This window comes from Trachypithecus francoisi, unplaced genomic scaffold, assembly GCF_009764315.1.
Source record: "Trachypithecus francoisi isolate TF-2019V2 unplaced genomic scaffold, Tfra_2.0 Lachesis_group5, whole genome shotgun sequence".
Classification (NCBI taxonomy): domain Eukaryota; kingdom Metazoa; phylum Chordata; class Mammalia; order Primates; family Cercopithecidae; genus Trachypithecus; species Trachypithecus francoisi.
The window spans coordinates 36,568,146-36,588,593 of NW_022681470.1; the positions used below are offsets into that span (position 1 = coordinate 36,568,146).

The 20,448-nt window shown below is 38.9% G+C and overlaps 1 protein-coding gene across 3 annotated transcripts in view; it reads right to left on the reverse strand.

Moving 5' to 3' along the window:
• Positions 1-2,557: 2,557 nt before the first annotated feature.
• The window catches only part of LOC117075843 (torsin-1A-interacting protein 2), a 39,328-nt gene continuing 21,437 nt past the window's right edge, over positions 2,558-20,448 (reverse strand). The window contains exons 4-8 of one of the 3 annotated variants that reach the window (XM_033198586.1): positions 19,146-19,258; positions 15,844-16,023; positions 12,166-12,684; positions 9,181-9,282; positions 2,558-8,473 (exon numbers count right to left, since the gene is read on the reverse strand). In XM_033198586.1, the coding sequence (XP_033054477.1) occupies positions 7,716-8,473; positions 9,181-9,282; positions 12,166-12,684; positions 15,844-15,877 (1,413 nt within the window). In that variant the 5' untranslated portion in view covers positions 15,878-16,023; positions 19,146-19,258 and the 3' untranslated portion in view covers positions 2,558-7,715. The remainder of the gene's footprint in view (positions 8,474-9,180; positions 9,283-12,165; positions 12,685-15,843; positions 16,024-19,145; positions 19,259-20,448) is intronic. The other 2 variants (XM_033198587.1, XM_033198585.1) reach the window with 2 other exon arrangements.

A 20,448-nucleotide genomic window follows, 5' to 3' on the forward strand; every position in this document is an offset into this window, starting at 1 on the left:
TAGCTGGGACTTACAGGCATGTGCCACCACATCCAGCGAATTTTTTGCATTTGTTGTAGAGACAGGGTTTTACCATGTTGGCCAGGCTGGTGTCAAACTCCTGGACTCAAAGGATCCACAAACCTCGGCCTCCCAAAGTGCTGGATTACTGGCGTGAGCCACCACACCCGGCTAGTGTCTCATTTTCAGTGTGTGTATGGGGGCCTTCTGTGAGCCCTAAAGCCATGTGGGCAGATTCCACAGTAATGAGTGCCCTGAACATATACATAATAGGATCTGCCTACTCATTTCCTTTTCTTAAAGTAGAAAATACCTTGGACCAACAGCAAGATCTTTTCTCAGTTTAGCCTGATGGAGCTGCTTCTGCACCAAACATTCTATGACTCGAACTGCAACTTCAGACTTGAAATCATTTTTATTGTGTCCTGTTTAAAATCACAATTCCTACAGCAACTAAATAATTCATAGCCACTCACTCCCTTGTTAGTATTGAGGCCTGTCTGTTCTAGCGTAGAGCAGAACACTAGTATGTAATATCCTCTAGTGGTGAGTTTATGCATTAAGAAAATCTCATTGCTGCTGATGTACTGTTGATGTTTGTGGAATGGTATTAGGAAATCCTATGCTCTTTGCCTTCAGGCTCATCTTATCGCTTGACTTTAGCCCCTTTCACTGAAAGCTCGCATGTTAAGATATGCTAACTCCCAAAGTTCCTATTTTCCTAAACTGCAAAAACAAGTCTTTCAGATTTTCAAAATTCAATTCAGATTTGTTAGAAAATGATTCTACAAAATGTGTTAATAAGATCTTTGGTTTTAGTTGGGTATGGACGGGGGTGGGGGGGCAGGAAGCTGGGAGAAGGTGGGTGAGGGGCTGAGATGGGTACTCAGGTGCTTCTACTCTGTAATTCTGGTTTGGCAACATCTTAAGGGAGAAATTCTGAACACACCCTGACCTCCCCCATTCCCAACACACAAGGTAAGGGATGTCCACACTTAAAAAACACATTCACAGGCTGGGCGCAGTGGTTCACGCCTGTAATCCCAGCACTTTGGGAGGCCGAGGCAGGCAGATCCACTTGAGCTCAGGGGTTTGAGACTAGGGTGGACAACATGGTGAAACCCTTTCTCTACTAAAAATACAAAAATTTAGCGCAGCATGGTGGTGTGCGTCTGTAGTCCCAGCTACTTGGGAGGCTGAGACAGGAGAACTGCCTGAGCCTAGGAGGCAGAGGTTGCAGTGAGGGGAGATGGCACCTCTGTACTCTAGCCTGGGCAACAGAGCAAGACCTTGTCTCAAAACACACACACACACTCACAACAGCACATGCTGGGGTAGCAGCAATTCCCAGGGATCTACTTCCAACCCCAATGTTTCTCAAATACTCAGGAAAGCCTCGTTAAGTAGGAATAGCACTCGAAGAATGCTACCAAGAGCTGCAACAGATTCTAGGCAGGGTCTGCCCTGTACCATTTCACTGATGGCCACAAATGCCACCCGACAACCCTCACAGGATTCTCTAGCTTCTCAGCTTACTGCCATATGAGGTCAGTTTCCTTTCCCACCACTAATCACCACATGCCCATTTCTATAAACCTATTTTGGGAAGTTTAATCAAGAATCAGTCAACTGAAAAAAATTAAGGAGATTTATTCTTTATTCTGGTAATGACCAGACAACTAATCTGAATAAGGCACATTCATCAGCACCTGTAATAAACAAATACAAAAGCAATCCCTGTTATAAAGAAAGGGAGTGCTGAGAAGTGGGACATTAATACTGACAAAGCCCAAATTTGTTAAGTACAAATAAGCAATATGCAATTGGGTTTGAAAGTCAATGTGCTGTTTCTTTTATGACAGGAAAGGCCAATGGGTTTAAATTTCCCATGCTCTCTGATGAACCAGGAAGAACTGCCTGGAGCGTTGTGTTGATGGTCCTTAGGCCTAGAAGGAACACAGGGAGTAGGGCTGTGACTGCCTGGGGGCCTGGCCAACTCTGCCCCTTGCAAGGTGACTCAGCCTGTTGCTTCCCAAGTCTAAAATGTTCTTTTTGGTTCATGTAACTGCCCTTAGCCAAAGGCAAATTTAGTTTATAAGCCTCAGTGAGGAAAAGCAGGAGACCATTTGCCAAATAAGCACCAATTTATGGGCTTTTCAAGACATCAAAGCAAGAGGACACAGATAATGCAGATAATACTGGAAGGAAAGGTACTGAAGACTAAGGTATTTACCTCTTTGCAGATTAGGGGATACTGATTGTGTTCTCAGGCCATTTGGATTGGCCTATAGAGATACAGAGGTTATAGCACAGTTTACCAACATGGCATGTTCTCACTCGTAGGTGGGAACTGAACAAAGAAAACACTTGGACACAGGGCAGGGAACATCACACACCGGGGCCTCCTGGGGGAGGGACAGCATTAGGAGAAATACCTAATGTAGATGACGGGTTGATGGGTGCAGCACACCAACATGGCACATGTATACCTATGTAACAAACCTGCACGTTGTGCACATATACCCTAGAACTTAAAGTATAATAATAATAATACAAAGAAGTTATAGCACAGTTTATTAGCTCGAAATGAATTTTAACAGCCCCGTCTTGGTCTGAATGAGGCAAATTTAGGCCCATATCATTAGGTATTTCACAACTTAATACCTAAAATTTAACATAAATTTACAAAAATAAGGCTTAAAGTCATCTGGAGAAACTGTTTTACAGATATCTCAACTTTATTTTGCTCTCTCTAGAATTAACATCTTTGCAAATATATTATTCAACCAAGCATTTGCCACAAAGATAAGCATCAGCTTTCCCATTGGACGAGTGTTCCAGCTACTTGAATTGTGAAAAACAAAAAACCACCATGACTTCTCAACAAATACATTTCAAAATGAAATATGCTCAGATTGACAAATGAGATATTAAAATGGAGACTGACATAGAACTACATAGTCAACTTGAAAAACACAAGAAGATAATGCTCCTATAAAATGATATATTACTGGCTTTACAAAGACATACTGGTTTATGTTTACAACTATGTTTTATTTTCAAAGGATAAAGGAAAGGCTTCATGTTGCTATTTGAAAGTACTTCTCAACTAGCCGGGCATGGTGGCGTGTGCCTGTAATCCCTGAAGTAGGAGGATCAACCCCTTGAGGCCAGGAGGTCCAGGCTGCAGTGAGCCGTGATTGAGCCAACTGCACCATAGTTTGGGTGACAGAGTGAGACCCTGTCTTTAAAACAAAGTATTTCTCTGCAAGTAAATTTTATGGATATAATTTTTATTCTGATTAAATAAATGATTACCCTAATCAGCTATTATTTATTATTTTCTATTTAACATCCATTTTTGAAGTGCCAGAGACCTGTTGTGTGGCATAGAGTTTGGTCAGATATACACAAATGCCATGCTGGTGAAGATCATCTGAATAATTATCACTTTCCCATGCTATATTTGTTATATTTTAATATCACTGCTCATTGTGCTTCCTGTCTTTAATAAAGTATAAATCAAGCAATTAAAAGCTGTTTAGGCTGGGTGCGGTGGCTCACGCCTGTAATCCCAGCATTTTGGGAGGCCGAGGCGGGCAGATCACTGGAGGTCAGGAGTTCGAGACCAGCCTGGCCAACGTGGGGAAACCCTGTCTCTACCAAAAATACAAAAATTAGCTGGGCGTGATGGCACGTGCCTGTAATCCAGCTACTTGGGAGCCTGAGGCAGGAGAATCGCTTGAACCTGGGAGGCGGTGGTTGCAGCGAGCCAAGTTTGCACTATTGCACTCCAGCATGGACAAGAAAGAGACTCTGTCTCAAAAAAAAAAAAAAAAAAAAAAAAGCTATTTAAAAGGTCAAAATCATCTCAGCGGCTAGCACTATTTAATGAGTCATTAGCTGAGAGAATGGTGGGTTACCGGCATGCTGAGCCTCACTAACCACCATAAACTTGGGGGCTTCAAATGAAATGTATTGAAATTTCTTTACTGCTTTTTAAAATAGAAATATGAAACAAATTAGCATTACTATTTTAGTGATATGAACCCCTTTAGTGATATGAACTTCTCTGCCAACCCTGGAAACTAAACAGAAAACCTAAAATTTACCCTAAGGGAAGAAAAACCTCAAGTCCAAAGACAGTTTCTGATTCCACCAATTGGTTCTACGATTCTGGGATTACTCAAGAAGTAATTTATATTAATAGACAGCGTAATGAAAGTTGTTCTATGAGAGTAACTAAATGGCAATGTTTAGGTATCATGTACGATATTGTATGCCTACAAACCATTTTTCTAAGTTAAATAAGCAAATTATCTATGACAATAAAAGATGAATTACTAGACACAGAAAAGAAAATCTGAAACCTTAAAAAATGTAAAGAATAGGCCGGGCATGGTGGCTCACGTCTGTAATCCCAGCACTTTGGGAGGCTGAGGCGGGCGGATCACGAGGTCAGGAGATCGAGACAATCCTGGCTAACACAGTGAAACCCTGTCTCTACTAAAAATACAAAAAAAAAAAAATTAGCCAGATGTCGTGGTGGGCACCTGTAGTCCCAGCTACTTGGGAGGCTGAGGCAGGAGAATGGCATGAACCCGGGAGGCGGAGCTTGCAGTGAGCTGAGATCGCACCACTGCACTCCAGCCTGGGCGACAGAGCAAGACTGCGTCTCAACACACACACACACACACACACACACACACAAAGCAAAGAATAGAAACAAATAGAAATTAACCTAAGAGAATACATTAGATAATAGATTTGAATTATCTGTACATTTATAAAACATAGTATCACGTTTAAAAAGTCATTTTAGTAATGAGAAGACCCAGAGCTAATACACTGCTTCTTTTAAAAATGATTTTTGAGGCCAGGTGTGGTGGCTCATGCCTATAACCCTAGCACTTTGAAAGACCAAGGTGGGCGGATCAGTTGAGGCCAGGAGTTCAAGACCAGCCTGGACAACACAGCAAAACTTCGTCTCTAATAAAAATACAAAAATTAGCTGGGCATTGTGGTGTGTGCCTGTAATCCCAGCTACTGGGGAGGCTGAGGCACAAGAATCACTTGAACCCAGGAGGCATAGGTTACAGTGAGGTGAGATTGTGCCACTGCATTTCAGCCTGGGTGACAGAGTAAGACCCTCTCTAAAAAAAAAAAATGTTTGAGGTTGGATGCATTGGGTCACATCTGTAATCCAAACACTTTGGGAGGCCGAGGTGGGAGGATCACTTGAGGCCAGGAGTTCAAGACCAGCCTGGCAACACGGTGAGACCCTGTCTCTATACAAAATAGAGTGGTAGAGTGGTGTGGTAGTATGCACTTGTAGTCCCAGCTACTCAGGAGGCTAAGGTGGGAGGATTGCTTGAGACCAGGAGTTTAAAGCTACAGTGAGCTATGATCAAGCCACTGCACTCCAGCTTGGGAGTCAGAGTGAGACTCCATCTCAAAAAAAAAAAGACTTTCGAAATAGTGGACAGAAAACTAACAACACTCTCAATTGATTGCACTACACGTGGAAGGAAAAGTGTTTTTAAAAAGGCTAAATAAAAGCCATTGTGACTTTAGAAATTTATTTTTCTAAATTATTTTGAAAGGAAATGATGAAAAACCATATTCGACTGAATGACGAAACAAGAATATGCGTCATACTGGTTCCTTTACAGATCTGAGGTAGCACAGGCAGCAGGCCAATATAATAGTTGTACAAGGCAACACTGGTTTTGTGGATGTAATGTTAGCATCTAAGATCTAAAAAGACAGAAAAAATGTGCATATAGTATATAGATTTTCCTTCAATTTCCTCTGCTTCTATACTGGATTGACATTTACATTACATTCACCATGCTTTAACTTTTTGTTCAGGTCTTTTCCCAAATCTCTTAGAAGATTCCTTCAAAGTCCCAAATGCAAATTCTTCCTTCAGGTATGCCCCTACACTCAATTAAGCAATTACTCAATTGTGATCTTTTTAGGTATCAATAAAGATCCCTGTATCGTCTTAGTGTTTCCTAAAATCTTTCCATACTTTTATCAGACTTCTTAAATATATACATACAATCTCATATAATGGAGAGGCCAAAACCTAGTTGCATTCCAGGATTATGATAATAGTCTATATAATAGAACAGACCCTTTGTTAGGTCGAGATCATTTTACTAGAGTTCTGCTTTCAGAGCTCAAATGCTAATCAACTACTGTCTCCATACAAACTGTTTTCAATATTTCTTACAATCACAGGACATGGTCCAACAGTCAGTACTGAACATCAAAACCTCTGAGAATCTACCCACCATTTCTGCTTCCTCTCACTAAGTATAATATCTCTTGGATTTCTCTAATTTTTAACTTAATGGTACTTCTATAACTAGGTGGTCAAGAAATGAGCTGTATTACATAATGTTCCATCACTGCATAGAAATAAACTGGTAAAGTTATGCCAAGTGTTCATATAAAATTTACTATTAAATTGGTTATTCAAAAATAATTTTTTAAAATAAAACAAATAAATTGATTATTAAAATATGTTCTGCTGAAAGTCTACAAACTCTCACCCTAGACAAGTATAAAATTCCAGGCAGAGGGGACAAAAATGATGATTAACAGAAATGAACAAAAGCATCAGAGACATGCTAGTAAATGCTAGCTTATACATTCTGCTGTTCATGTATAGATCTTTAGTGTTCATAAATAATGTATCTATATGATAAACCTGTATTTCATCTTCCTACTCATAAGATTTAATACATTCAATTTTTTTACATATTTCCTATGTCCTAAGATGTTTTTTCACTTAATGGTTTTCAAACTTGAGTATCAGTGAAACTCTTTGTTCCAATGAAATCTCATAGACAACTCTGACATATAAAACAGTTAAAAGCAGAACTGCTCTGATACAAAGGGGAAGGGTGCCAGTAGACACAGTTTGAAAATTACTGCTGTAAATCATTCAAGAAAAGCTGAAGTAGAGATACAGCCAATTGGAATTTCTTCATTTCCAATGATTATAAACAATTTCCCCATTGGTTCTCATTTTTAAGAACGTTTGAGTACAGCTGTTTATTCTGTACTGAGGTACACTTATACCTCAGCTGAATGGAATAAAAGCACAGTGCCTTACATGTAGTATTTAGGTAGGTACTTAATGGTTTGAATTCCTATTTCTTTTATCATACTACTCAAAACTGTAAAATTAATATAAGATATAATCCCATAACTTTAGATTATTAAAGTGAGGTTTGAAAATATTCAACGTGATAGAAAAATTTTCTAAAAGTTATCATTGCTTCATAATTCTAATTGCTTTCATCCAAGTCCAAACACCATCCAAAAGGCTCTTCAGAGTCTCACTCAAGAAAAAAAAAAATCACTCTGTAGTTACTCTAAGAAGTAAGAGTATGTTCCTGTGCAATGTTGCTATATTTTAAAATTTTTTAAAAATTCTCATATATATCATCCATACTTCAAACCTGATTTGGTCCAAATGACAAAGAAAAAAAGTCAGGTTAATTTTTAGTTTTGTCAAGGCTTAGATTAGAAAGATTTTACAAGAAGTAAAAAATAAAAACTTGTTTCTAAAATAAGCTCATTTTTGTTTTTCAGGCTATTTCCTCAACCTATTTTATCAACCTCCTTCCACATAAATGAAAGGCCTTTAAACAAACTTTTTCATAAACATATACCTTCTGTAACCAACTTTGTGCTTAGCTTTAGAAAAGGCACCCCTGTTCTTCAATGCTCCTCACTGGCTGGACTGGCAGTACCAGGTGTGAAATTCGGCTCCACAGCCCACTCAATTTGTCTGAGTCCATGTGGTTGAAGGAGCTGGGAGTGTCAGAGTTGGTAAACTTGGCCCAGAGTAAGTCTCTCACTTTTTCTTCAGTTTCCCTTGGGCCTACACTTGCTTCTAATGTTTCCTCTTCTAGCAGAACAGTCAGGACCAGGGCCACATCTTTAAAGGCAGCATTCTCATGATCACAATACTTGTAGAAGATCAAAGTGGAGCCGGCAGGAAAGGATTCAAAGTGGTGTACCACAGCAGCCTTCTGGCCATTCTCAAACCCATAGCTCAGCTCCAGGTCAACCAACAGCTTGACCGTGTCACTGTCCTGCCAGGTCCTTCCAGCCCCATCAATCTGAATGGCAGAGACTTTCTGGGAAGAAGTGTAGGCATCTGCAACATGGTGGCTCAGGCACTTCAGGGTCTCTCTTCCCTCCTGAGCTGCTGTAAATATGATGGTGGCTGGCTCAGTGGGGTTGGAAGCATTGAGGTGCTTCTGGAGAAACTTCCGTCCTCTCTGCCACAGGAAGGAACTCTGGCCTGGAAATTTATCTTTCAATTGGCTAAACTGGGCCAAAAAGGCCTCCAAAGCTGGATTTTTGGGCACTTGCTGGGCTGGAGAGGAATAGTAGCTATTCACAGAACTTGCCACAACAGCCACAACCAGGAAGAGAAGAAAGATAGGGCCTGTCAAAAGAATGAGAAAAGAACAGAAAATTACAGAGAACACAAGCCAGAAACAAAGCCTATGGTAAACTAAAATGAGGCAGAAATACCATCAGGTTTTACTAGGAGCAATAAGTTTCTTTTGCATAAATTGTTTAAACTTTTAATCCACCAGAAGTACCTCTTTTCTAATCTCTTCTCAGATTTAATTATTTGAAGATATCTTTGTTGAAAGACAAAACCTTCATGGAAGAGTTAAGTACTCAGTAAAAAATTTTAAAAAATAAAAGGTAAAAGCTGAGTCTATGTATTTGTTGTTATAACTAATGATGTAATTTAGACATAAGTGATCAAGATTTTCTTCCATCTTCTCAATGCACCTGCTACCTATAGCTGACCATTTTTTTTAGGAGTCATAACTTTAAAATGCGCTTGAAAATTTAATATTCTCTAATTAGAAAAGCAGTTTTTGTTTCTTATTTAGGAAAAGCTTTTCCTACTGTGAGAAATTTCATTTTGTTAATCACAGCAAAATATCAGCCAGTACCCTTCAGGGAAAAATCCCTAAACCTCTATTTTTCTATTTTACTATGACTTACTACCAATCATTAAATAAGTATATATAAACACAATGTTAAAACTGTTTAAATCTGCTAGTTTTCTAGGCATTTTCACTGAGGATTTCTGAATGTGAATCAACACTGCAGTAAAACCAGGTTTGTTCTCACCATAGCTCCAAAAACCCTTTTTATTAATCTGTCTCATGGTGTCCTGTGCATTCTCTTTAATTTCTTCCAATTTTTGTGTTTGTTGTGGATGACTTCCAGCCTCTGGAGAGGAAAAGAATCAATATTATTTTTAGGCAGTACACTAATGACAGTATGTATACCTTTATATCTCTCACCAAACCAAACAATGATTTGACTAAAAGGATTTCTGTACCTTAGCCAGGTACGGTGGCTCACGCCTATAATCCCAGCACTTTGGGAGGCTGAGGTAGGTGGCTCACTTGGGGTCAGGAGTTCGAGACTAGTCTGGCCAAAAAGGTGAAACCCTTTCTCTACTAAAAATACAAAAATTATCCAGGCATGATGGTGGGTGCCTGTAATCCCAGCTACGTGGGAGGCTGAGGCAGGAGAATCGCTTGAATCCGGGAGGCGGAGGTTGCAGTGAGCCGACATCACACCACTGCACTCCAGTCTGAGGGACAGAGCAAGAGTCTACCTCAAAAAAAGCCCAAAGTTAACATTTTTCCTGTCTTTTCTTTAAGACTATTACTCTTATTCTACTTAGAAGAATAAAATGAAATGCTGTGAAATTCATTCAAGGATAATGTTGCTATATTCACAATTCCTCACTGCCTCTTATATCAAAGACAAAGACATTTAAATACTATGGCCAAACTTACCTAAAATGTGATTCAGCAAAATGTATAAAATTAAGAAGGGATTTAAGAAATGTTGGCTATACACGAGATTCAACTTCACGGGGTAATTGTGCTCTAATTTCAGTGTTCGAGTTTCACATGGTTCCTCAAGACCCCAAATATAAAAATAACAGAAGCACTAAGTTCTGAGATAGGAGAGATTACTGTACAGTTGCAAAATAGCTTATAAAAGCAAATTTGAAACTCTTAATGAAGGATATATACAAAGCAAGGAATATAAGGTGAAGAAAATTCACAAAATATGTAAAAATCCAGGTGTAGGGTGGGCACACCAAGCTTAAAATATGTGGGTGAAAAGACGGGTAACAATTTTTAGCACTCTAAGCTAAATCACACTAGACTCTAAATTTGTGCTTAACCCCAGCCAGGTACTTCTATTAGCATAGATGAGTAGGATCATCTTTACTTATAAAGGATTGCTCATATCACCCCAAAAAGTAGGTTCTTAAAACATCATATCATGGAATTTAGAACTGAAAGGATCTATAATGGACACCTACTCCGGCTGTACTACCTAACCTATCATGAAAAAAGGTCCAGGGAAGATCTTGCCCAAGGTCACATAAAGAGATGTAGCTAAGTTGAAATGAAAACAAGGTTTCTCATCTCTTAGAGTATAGATAACCTCATTCAACTATATTAAGTTGCTTTCCATACATAAACTGCATTTTTTTTTTTAAAAGACAGGATCTCACTCTGTCACCAAGGCTGGAGTGTGGTGGTGAAATTTCAGCTCACCACAGCTTCAACCTCCCGGGCTCAAGCAATCCTCCCACCTCAGCCTCCTGAGGACTACAAGTGCACGCAGCTGTTTTTGTGTTTACTGGAGAGATGGGTTTTCGTCATTTTGCCCAGGCTGGTCTTGAACTCCTAGCCTCAAGTGATCCACCAGCCTTGGCCTCCCAAAGTGCTAGGATCACAGGAGTGAGCCACTGCCCTTGGCCTAAACTGGATTTTTTTAAGCAATATTTTTTTCTACTCACAGTGAACCTACCTAACAGTGAATTTTTTTAAAGAGATGGTGTCTCACTACGTTGCCCAGGTTAGCTAGAATGCAGTGGTTATTCACAGAGGTGATCACAGCACACTGCAGGTTTGAACTCATGGGCTCAAGCATTCCTCCCAACTCAACTTCCCAAGTAACTGGGACTAGAGGCATAAGTAATTGCACCTAGCTCATAACAGTGAAATTCTGACACAGGTCATGGTCCATACAAATCACATTCATTCATTTGACAAAATTTATAAAGGTGTTTCTATGTGCCAGGTGCCAGAGATACACAATGAATGACAGGGACACAGTCCTTGCCTTCACTGAAGTTACAGATTATTCTAATGATTAATAAATAAAACATATATTTGAGATTAGTCATTGATTTGCAGTGAAACATGAATTACTAGCCCTTGCTGAAGTCCCTGATGAACACAGTGTCTTATATTTTATATTCTTTTGCACTGGCAAATAGGCATTTTAGACTGAGCTCTTCAGAGCACTTATAAAATACAAATCCACACACAATCACAGAAGATGACACCTAGAAGAATCCTTGTATATCATCTTGTCCAACTTCTTCATTTTACAAATAGGAAATTGAAGCACCAGGAAGGGAAGAGACTTTCCCAAGGTCACCCAAGTTAGCAAGTGGTAGGGCCACAACCAGAATTCACACCTCTTGAGTTCCAGTTAAGGATTTAGCACCCTGCAACGCTTACCTTCATAAGGGAAGACATGCTCGTTCCTCTTAACATATAGGCAGAGAAAACCAGGTATAGAGAAACTAACTGACTTACTCAAAGTCCTATAAAACTGAAACATGACTGAGTTAAGGACACTGTCCCATTAATGCTCATTTTTAACTATACCCATGTTTTGATTTATGTAACAGTTAGTTTACCAAAAAGTAAAAGATTTTAAAAATTATGTCAAAATATTCTCATAATAAAAAACTAGAAGCAAATTTTTTAAAAGTCATGCCCCTTTTTGTCATATCACATTAATATAAACAGTTAATAAAAACATTGCTTAGAAATGCAGTTTATGTGTAGGAAGCAACTTAATACAGTGGAATGAGCTAGCCTAGATGAGAAAACTCATTTCAAAATCAACTCAAGTCATATGGCTTTGTGTGAGCTTGGGCAAGGCCCAAAGGCCTTAATCCTACGAAAGATAGACGAAAATTCTCTGGAAAGACGGCCTCTGACTTCTGCTGTTTTCTCAGTTAACAGAGCAATACAAAACAGGAGAGTAGTTCAGGGGTTCTCTTACCTGGGGCCAGCAGTCGCCTCCTCAGTGTATCCTCGCCCTCTTGCCCTGCACTGGAATGACCAGGACTCTGGGCCTCCTGGGAGTCTGTAGTAGGTGGTTCCTGAGATGCTCCAGTTCCATCACTTGCTTCATTAGGGAGGGCCACAGAGCGGCTCCCTAAGTGTGCATCTGCTCTTCCTACCTTGTCACTTGGAGAATGGCTGGGATCTGGATCCAAGGGTTCTTCACCCAGATTTTCTGAAGGGAGGTGATGCCCTTTTTCACCATCCAGAAAACTCTGGTTGTTCTCATCTTCTATTTCATCCTTTGGATGTTTCCCCACATTTGCTTCATCTGGACTTTCTGATTTATCACCTGTATCTGCACTTTCCGGACCCACTGTCTCCACCCCTTGGTGGTCTTTGCTAAGACCATAGGCAGAGTGTAGGGTCTGAGCTTCCTCAGCATTACTTGCCATGATTGTGGTCTCCTGCACCTGAGAATTTATTGATGGATCATTTTCCAAATTCTTTTGCGAGTCTATTGAGACAAAAATTTATAATTTTTATTGGAAAAAATTCCCCATAAATTTATATTTTAAAAAGCTCCCTGTTTAATAATAATATTTACATAGATTTTCATGGTTTACAAGACACTCTTCCTAAACATTATTTCTCTTGGCTCCCACTAAAGGTGATTAAAACAACAACAAAAAACTTACGTTAATAAATACAAAATGACACTAATATAAAACAATTTATATGACAGAACCAAATTTTGGTTATATTAAATATATCCTCTTCCCTAATGAAAAGTAATGCTCATCAATGGTAGCAAAACCTTATGCAAAAGGCTGATGGGGACTTTTATGGTGGATGAGCCAGACTGACAACTGCTGAACCCAGTGACCAATCTGAATTCACATCATGAAAACAGGGAAACCCAAACAGATATCATTAACCTCCTAATACAATGCAGTAAGAAGTACTCTAGACCACTTAGGAAGTATTCTTGCCAAACAACTGAACTTAAATCTGATAAGCTTCTAGAGCTACCAGTTTCCAAGAAATACAGGGATAGAGGAATATATTAAATTATGCCTCAAGAATATAATCAGTAAAACCCAGCAGGTAGGAAATTCCAAAAGACTTTGTTTCTTTAATAAAAGTGAGAATGGCCAGACATGGTGGCTCATGCATGTAATCCCAGCACTTCGGGAGGCTGAGGCAGGTGAATCACCTGAGGTCAGGAGTTCAAGACCAGCCTGGCTAACATGGTGAAACCCCATCTCTACTAAAAATACAAAAAATTAGCTGGGTGTGGTGGCGGGTGCCTGTAATCCCAGTTACTCGGGAGGTTGAGGCAGGAGAATCGCTTGAACCTGGGAGGTGGAGGTTGCAGTGAGCCAAGATCATGCCATTGTACTCTAGCCTGGGCAACAAGAGCGAAACTCCATCTCAAAAACAATAAAAAAATAAAAATAAAAATAAAAAACAGTAAGAAATTAAAATAAATGGCAAGAAAAGGGGAAAACAGGAGTCTCTTAACTTACTGATTAAGAGACTTAAGAGACACATCAATCAAATACAATATGTGGACTACGAGGTCTAGATCCAGTTTCGAATAAGCCCATCATTAAAGAAATATTTATGACACAATCAGGAATATCTGAATGCCAGATATTTGATGACATGAAGTAATTATGATTCATCTTTTTAGGTGTGATAAAGGTATTGTAATTACATTTTTTAAAAAGAATCCTCTTTCAGAGATATATTCAAGTATTTATTACTAAAATTATGGATAGCCAGGATTTGCTTCAACTAAACAACATGGGGGAAGGGAGAAATGAGGGCATATGGATGAAACCATATTAGCCATATGTTTTCGTCTTTTTCTTTACTCCACTATATATTAGCTATATGTTGATAGCATATGAAGCTGTTTAATGGGTACACAGAGGTTCGCTTTATCTGTCTACTTTTCTATGTGTTTGAATTTTTTTTTTTTTTTAGAGACGGAGTTTTGCTCTGTCTCCCAGGCTGCAGTGCAGTGGCGCAATCCGGCTCATTGCAAGCTCCATCTCCCAGGTTCACACCATTCTCCTGCCTCAGCCTCCTGAGTAGCAGGTGGCCCACCACCATGCCCGGCTAATTTTTTGTATTTTTAGTAGAGACGGGGTTTCACCGTCTTAGCCAGGATGGTCTCGATCTCCTGACCTTGAGATCCGCCTGCTTCAGCCTCCCAAAGTGCTAGGATTACAGGTGTGAGCCACCCTGCCTGGCCCTGAAATTTTCTACAATACAACTTTAAAAAAGAACAACCTAGAAGCAATAAGAAATCAAATGCAATGTGTGGCCCAACTGTCAAGAAAAAATAAATTATGAGACACTTTGGGAAATGTGAATAATGACAGGATATGAGATGACATGAAGGAATAATTGTTAATCTATTTTTTTAGGTGTGATGACATTTTGGTTATTTTTTAAAAAATAATCTACGAAGAATCTATCTTTAGGAGATGTAAACTATTTACAAATAAAATGATACAATATCATGGATGTACATTAAAATAATCCAAGGCAGGCAACAAGATCAGCATTATGTTGGTAACAGTTGAAGCTGGATGTTGACTGCATAGGGGTTCATATACTATTCTACTCTTATATATTATTTATTTTTTGAGACAGAGTTTCGCTCTCATTGCCCAGGCTGGATGGAGTACAATGGCCCGATCTCAGCTCACTGCAGTCTCCACCTCCTGGGTTCAAGCAATTCTCCTGCCTCAGCCTCCCAAGTAGCTGGTATTACAGGCACGCACTACCACACCCAGCTAATTTTGTATTTTTAGTAAAGATGGAGTTTCTCCATGTTGGTCAGGCTGGTCTCGAACTCCCAACCTCAGGTGATTCACCTGCCTTGGTCTCCCAAAGGGCTGGAATTACAGGCATCAGCCACCGCACCTGGCCTCTACTTTAATATATTTTTTAACTCCCACAACCAAGACTTTAAATAAATGTCCTCTTTCTCTTCTGGAAAATCTATTTCATATTTTGCCTTTATCTCCTATATAAAATATAAGCAGGATGAACTAAAATTTAATTCTTACCCATAACTGAAAGATCTCAGGCCAGAAGCGGTAGTTCACGCCTGTAACCCCAGCACTTTGGGAGGCCGGGGGGGGGGGCAGATCACTTGAGGTCAGAAGTTCGAGACCAGCCAGGCCAACATGGCAAAACCCCGTCTCTACTAAAAACACAAAAATTAGCAGGGTGTGGTGGCAGGCGCCTGTAATCCCAGCTACTCTGGAGGCTGAAGCATGAGAATCGCTTGAGCCTGGGAGGCGGAGGTTGCAGTGAGCTGGGATCACGCCACTGCACTCCAGCCTGGGTAACATAAAAAAAAAAAAAAGAAGAAGAAAGAAAGAGCCCTTCTAAATAGAGCACTGTATTTTTCTATTACTGTAAGTCCCTACTATTGGAGTCTCTAAAACATTTATCTTCCTTATATTATAATTAGGGTTCACATTATAGTAAAATTCAGTAAATTTGAAAGAATAAGTATAATAAAAACAAATGAATCCACTGAATTAGCTTTTTTACTTCAAAACTGCAGATTTTAGTCATCAGAGATTCTCTCTCTCTGCACAGCCCTGGTTTCCCACAGCAGCACCCTCAGTGCTAGACAAATCAGTCTTACCCTCTTGAGGTTCCCTAAGTCCAGTGTCGGCCATGTTTATGCTCTATCTCTTCAGAGTTGGGGGGATACTTTTTTTAGTGCTTGGTTTTCCTTGTTAAGATGTCTTGTCTTCTTCTTGCCCCAAGTCCCAACAGACTCATGCTTCCCGTGGACCCAGGAAATAAGCCATATATACAGTGACTAAAACAAAATGAAAAAAATTAAATGACTTTTTATCCATACAAGGGAGAAATGCCAAGTATCAGCTTTATTAAATATGTTTAGTTTGAGTAATATTTCCTCTCTGAAACCTTTCTGCGTGAAGAAAAGTTCCTTTCATGAGAATCATACTCCAAATCCTAGACTATTGAAAAAAGCTCCAGATTGTTAATCTTTCATGAATTTCATAATCTCCTAATTCATTCCAGAATAGTTGAAAGAGTATAAAAAGTAAGATCAAGTGACCAGAATCTTCAAGAGAATAGCTTGAATTAAAATAAAAAATAAATCTAAGAGTAGAAATTGAAGTCATTGCTGAAACAATCACTGCAGATTTCCTGCATGTCTTCAATTTCTGTCCCAGATGATTTTCTCATAGTCTGCCTATCAGAAGCTTTCACTTATATTAAAAAGTAACAAGGCACAGGAGGTTCCCACAAACTGAGATGGCTGCTGTGAGGTGTACCACGACACATTTGGACTGACTTTGAAGTGGTTCTCTCAAAGTATTCTTTTGTAAAATATGGAGACAGATACCCTTTTATACAATGCCTTTTTATGCAATGCTCAAAGATAAAATTAATAAGATTTACACAAAAGGAGCCAAATCAAAGGCACTTTATAAGCAATTAAAAATAATATTTTATAGTTATTTTTTGTCAAAAACAAATTGATCAGTAAAGTTACTTAACATTCATTCCCTATAAAAATGAGAATAATGATATCTATGAGGCTTAAATACAAAAATATGTAAGAAAAACCTGTGTGAAGTGTTACAGTTTTTTGACAGCCTAGCTGGGAGGCTAGCCAATTTGCCGTCTTTATGTTTTTCTCAGTACTCTTTTGTAAAATTTAATTTTACACATTAAAAACTTTCATCCCCAATGCCTACACGGTGCCTAGTGTATAGTAATAACTCCGTATTTTAACTTAGAAGCATATGAAAAAATAAATGAATGTATAAATAAAGAGTGGTGCCATAGATAAACTGGAAGGGAAGAAAAGAGTTAGGGACAGACTCTTCTTTCTGCCGCTGTGAACACTTAGCATAAGTGTTTGGAGGGTTCCTTATCACTGCTTTTATCTTCTTCAAGTTCCTGGGACTGGGCTTTCAAGCCATTGCATGTTGCAATGAAGTTTTCTCTCCCATCCCAGCTCATGACAGAAAATAAAAAGTCCCCAGTCCTTTTCAAGTTTTGTTAAAAAAATTTTTCCTGCCAGCCAAAACCAAGAAAATAGGTTAAAAGTTTCCTATGTACCAATAACAAAAATTTTCAAAAGCAAAGACGCTACTCACAATAACCATAAGGAACCTAGAATAAAAACTAAAACATACCTAGTATTAAATCCTACAAGAGATATGCAAGATCTTTAGACAGTGGTGAATTTTATGGTATGTAAATTATACCTCAATAAAGCTGTCTCTTTAAAACACAACTTCAGAGAGAAAAATACAGAACTTTATTGAAGTATATAAAAAAGAGACAAGTAAACAGAAAAATATATCATGAGTAGACAATAAGACTCAAAACCATTGATGCCCATTTTCTCCAAATTAATCTACAAATTTAATGCAATTTGAAACAAAATCTCAAGTTTTTTGATTATTGTTGGTCTCTAGTGAAATGGAAAAGCTGATCCTAAAATTCAAAAACAGCAGCAAAGGATCAAGAAGAGTCAGCATAATTCTGAAGAAGAAGGGGGCAATCTTTACCAGGTATCAAACCTTCTTTAAACTTAAAATAGGCTGGGCATGGTGGCTCATGCCTGTAATTCCTGCACTTTGGGAGGCTGAGAAAGGCAGATCACCCAAGGGTCAGGAGTTCGAGACCAGTCTGGCCAATATGGTGAAACCCCATCTCTATTAAAAATACAAAAATTAGCCAGGCATGGTGGTGCATGCCTGTAATCCCAGCTACTCAGGAGGCTGAGGCAGGAGAATCATTTGAACCCAGGAGGCAGAGGTTGTAGTGAGCCCAGATTGCATCACTGCATTCCAGCCTGGGTGACAGAGCAAGACTCCGTCACCAAAAAAAAAAAAATCTTAAAGTAATAAAAGCAATGGAACACTGGCACAGGAATAGACAAACAATATACAGAATAGAGAGTAAAGAAGTATACACAGCATACATACATAAGGAAATTGGCTAATTCAGCACAGGGAAATAATGAATTAGTGAATAAATAGTTTGGGGACAACTGACTATTCAAATGGGGGGAAAATTAGATTTCTGTCTCCTTCATGTAAAAATCAAGTCCATATTAAAGACCTAAATGTAAAAAGTAAAACTTTTAAACTTTGAGAATATCAAATATCTTTATAACTGCAAGGGTTTCTTAAATAAGATATACAATACACAAACCAGAAAGTAAAATTTGACAAACGTGACCCCATTAAAACATTTTTAATTTCTACACAAGATATCAAAATTAAAAGACAAGTCTCTGACTAGAAAAACATCTGCAACATATAAAACCAGTAAGGAGTTAATATCGAGAACACATAAAGAATTCCACAAATCAGTACAAGACAAATAATGCTATGAAAAAGTGGGTAAAGGGATGAACAAGCAGTTCAACAAAGAGGAAATATGAAAACATAATGAATATGAAAAAAGACTAGTTAAGGAAATACAACCCCTAATGGCAATTAAGTAAACTGTTATTACAACTTTAGAGAGAAATATGGCAAAGAAAATTAAGGCACACATATTCTACAAATCAGCAACTTCATTTTTAGACGTATAACAGAGAAACTCATTCATATGCCCCAAAATATCCATTGCTGTATTGTTTAAAATGAGGAAAAATGAGAAAATCTGTATGTTCATTAATAAGAAAGTGGGTATAAAAAATTGTCATATTCTTACAATGTAATATTATAGCAATTCAAATAAATTAGATTATCTTTAAAAGTTGTAAAATTACAGCACTGAAGTACTGATGACCAGCTACAATGGCTCACACCTGTAATATAAGCACTTTCAGAGGTCAAGGCAGACAGATCAATTGAGCTTAGGAGTTCAAGACCAGCCTGGACATGGTGAAATCCCATCTCTACAAAAAAAAAATAACAAAAACTAGCCGGGCGTGGTGGTGCTTACCTGTAGTCCCAGCTGCTGAGGTGGGAGGATCACTTGAGCCCGGGAGGCAGAGGTTGCAGTGAGCCAAGATCACACCACTGCACTCCAGCCTGGGCAACAGAGCAAAACTCCGTCTCAAAAAAGAAAAAAAAAATGTTTAATATCTTTACTGAGGTGGTGGTTCCATTTGTTATCAAACTTAAAATCTGTACGTTAATTGTATGTGACACAGATTATCCTCAATAAACTTTATTGCAAACAAACAGAACTGAGGGCTTTCAAAAATATATTACTTGGTTACTAGGTTGCAGTCCAAAAGAATCTGCAAAGGTGCCATCACAGATATTTCTATAATCTTACAAATGCTTAACATACACTTTTCCTGTCATGAAGCACACACAGATCCTATAGCCCACTTCATTCAGACCTTTTGTAATATATCATCACTGTTTATAGTTGAAATGGTATTTCCCTCACAGTGCAAGAAGCGGGACAAACAAGAGTTCTTGACAAATCCTCAGATAAGATCACATGGCAGGGTATCTGAGAGATCTGGAGGCCACTGTTCCGGAGGCAAGGCAATCTTTCTTTTTTTTTTTTCTTCTCCAAGATAGAATCTTGCTCTATCACATAGACTGGAGTGCAGTGGTGTAATCTTGGCTCATTGCAACCTCCAACTCCCAAGATCAAGCAATTCTCATGCCTCAGCCTTCGTAGCTGGGACTACAGGTGCATACCACCATGCCCAGCTAATTTTTGTGTTTTTAGTACACACAGGGTCTCACCATGTTGCCCAGGCTGGTCTCAAACTCCTGGCCTCAAGTGATCTGCCTGCCTCAGCCTCACAAAGTGCTGGGATTAGTCGTGAGACAACGCGCCCAGCCAGGCAGGTCAATCTTTTGAACAGTGTCTGATCCCTACCAGGATATGTGTTCATTAGGAACCTCGGGACAGCATAATGGAAGTGAGGCAGAGCCTCATCCTGAAGGAAAATGGGGTAGTTGGAGCTTTCTATAGCTGTAGGGAAAACCACTCCATAAGCATGTCCCAAAATAGATGCTTTTGATAGTATCTTCTACAAGGAACTGAGGAGACCTGTGTGCTTCATATGGCAATGAAAGACATTCACTTTGAGTGAATCCCTTGCAAGTTCAATTACGAAATGTTGGTGTTCAGTGCTCTATCCATGGCGGTTCTAGTGATTCAGATTTCTACTTAAATAAAATGTAGCCTCATCACTGACAGTCATTTCCACTTCCCTGTGACCCTGAAATCTGCAGCAAAACTTGCATCATTTTGCTTTAGTTGTCTCCATCAAGGCTTG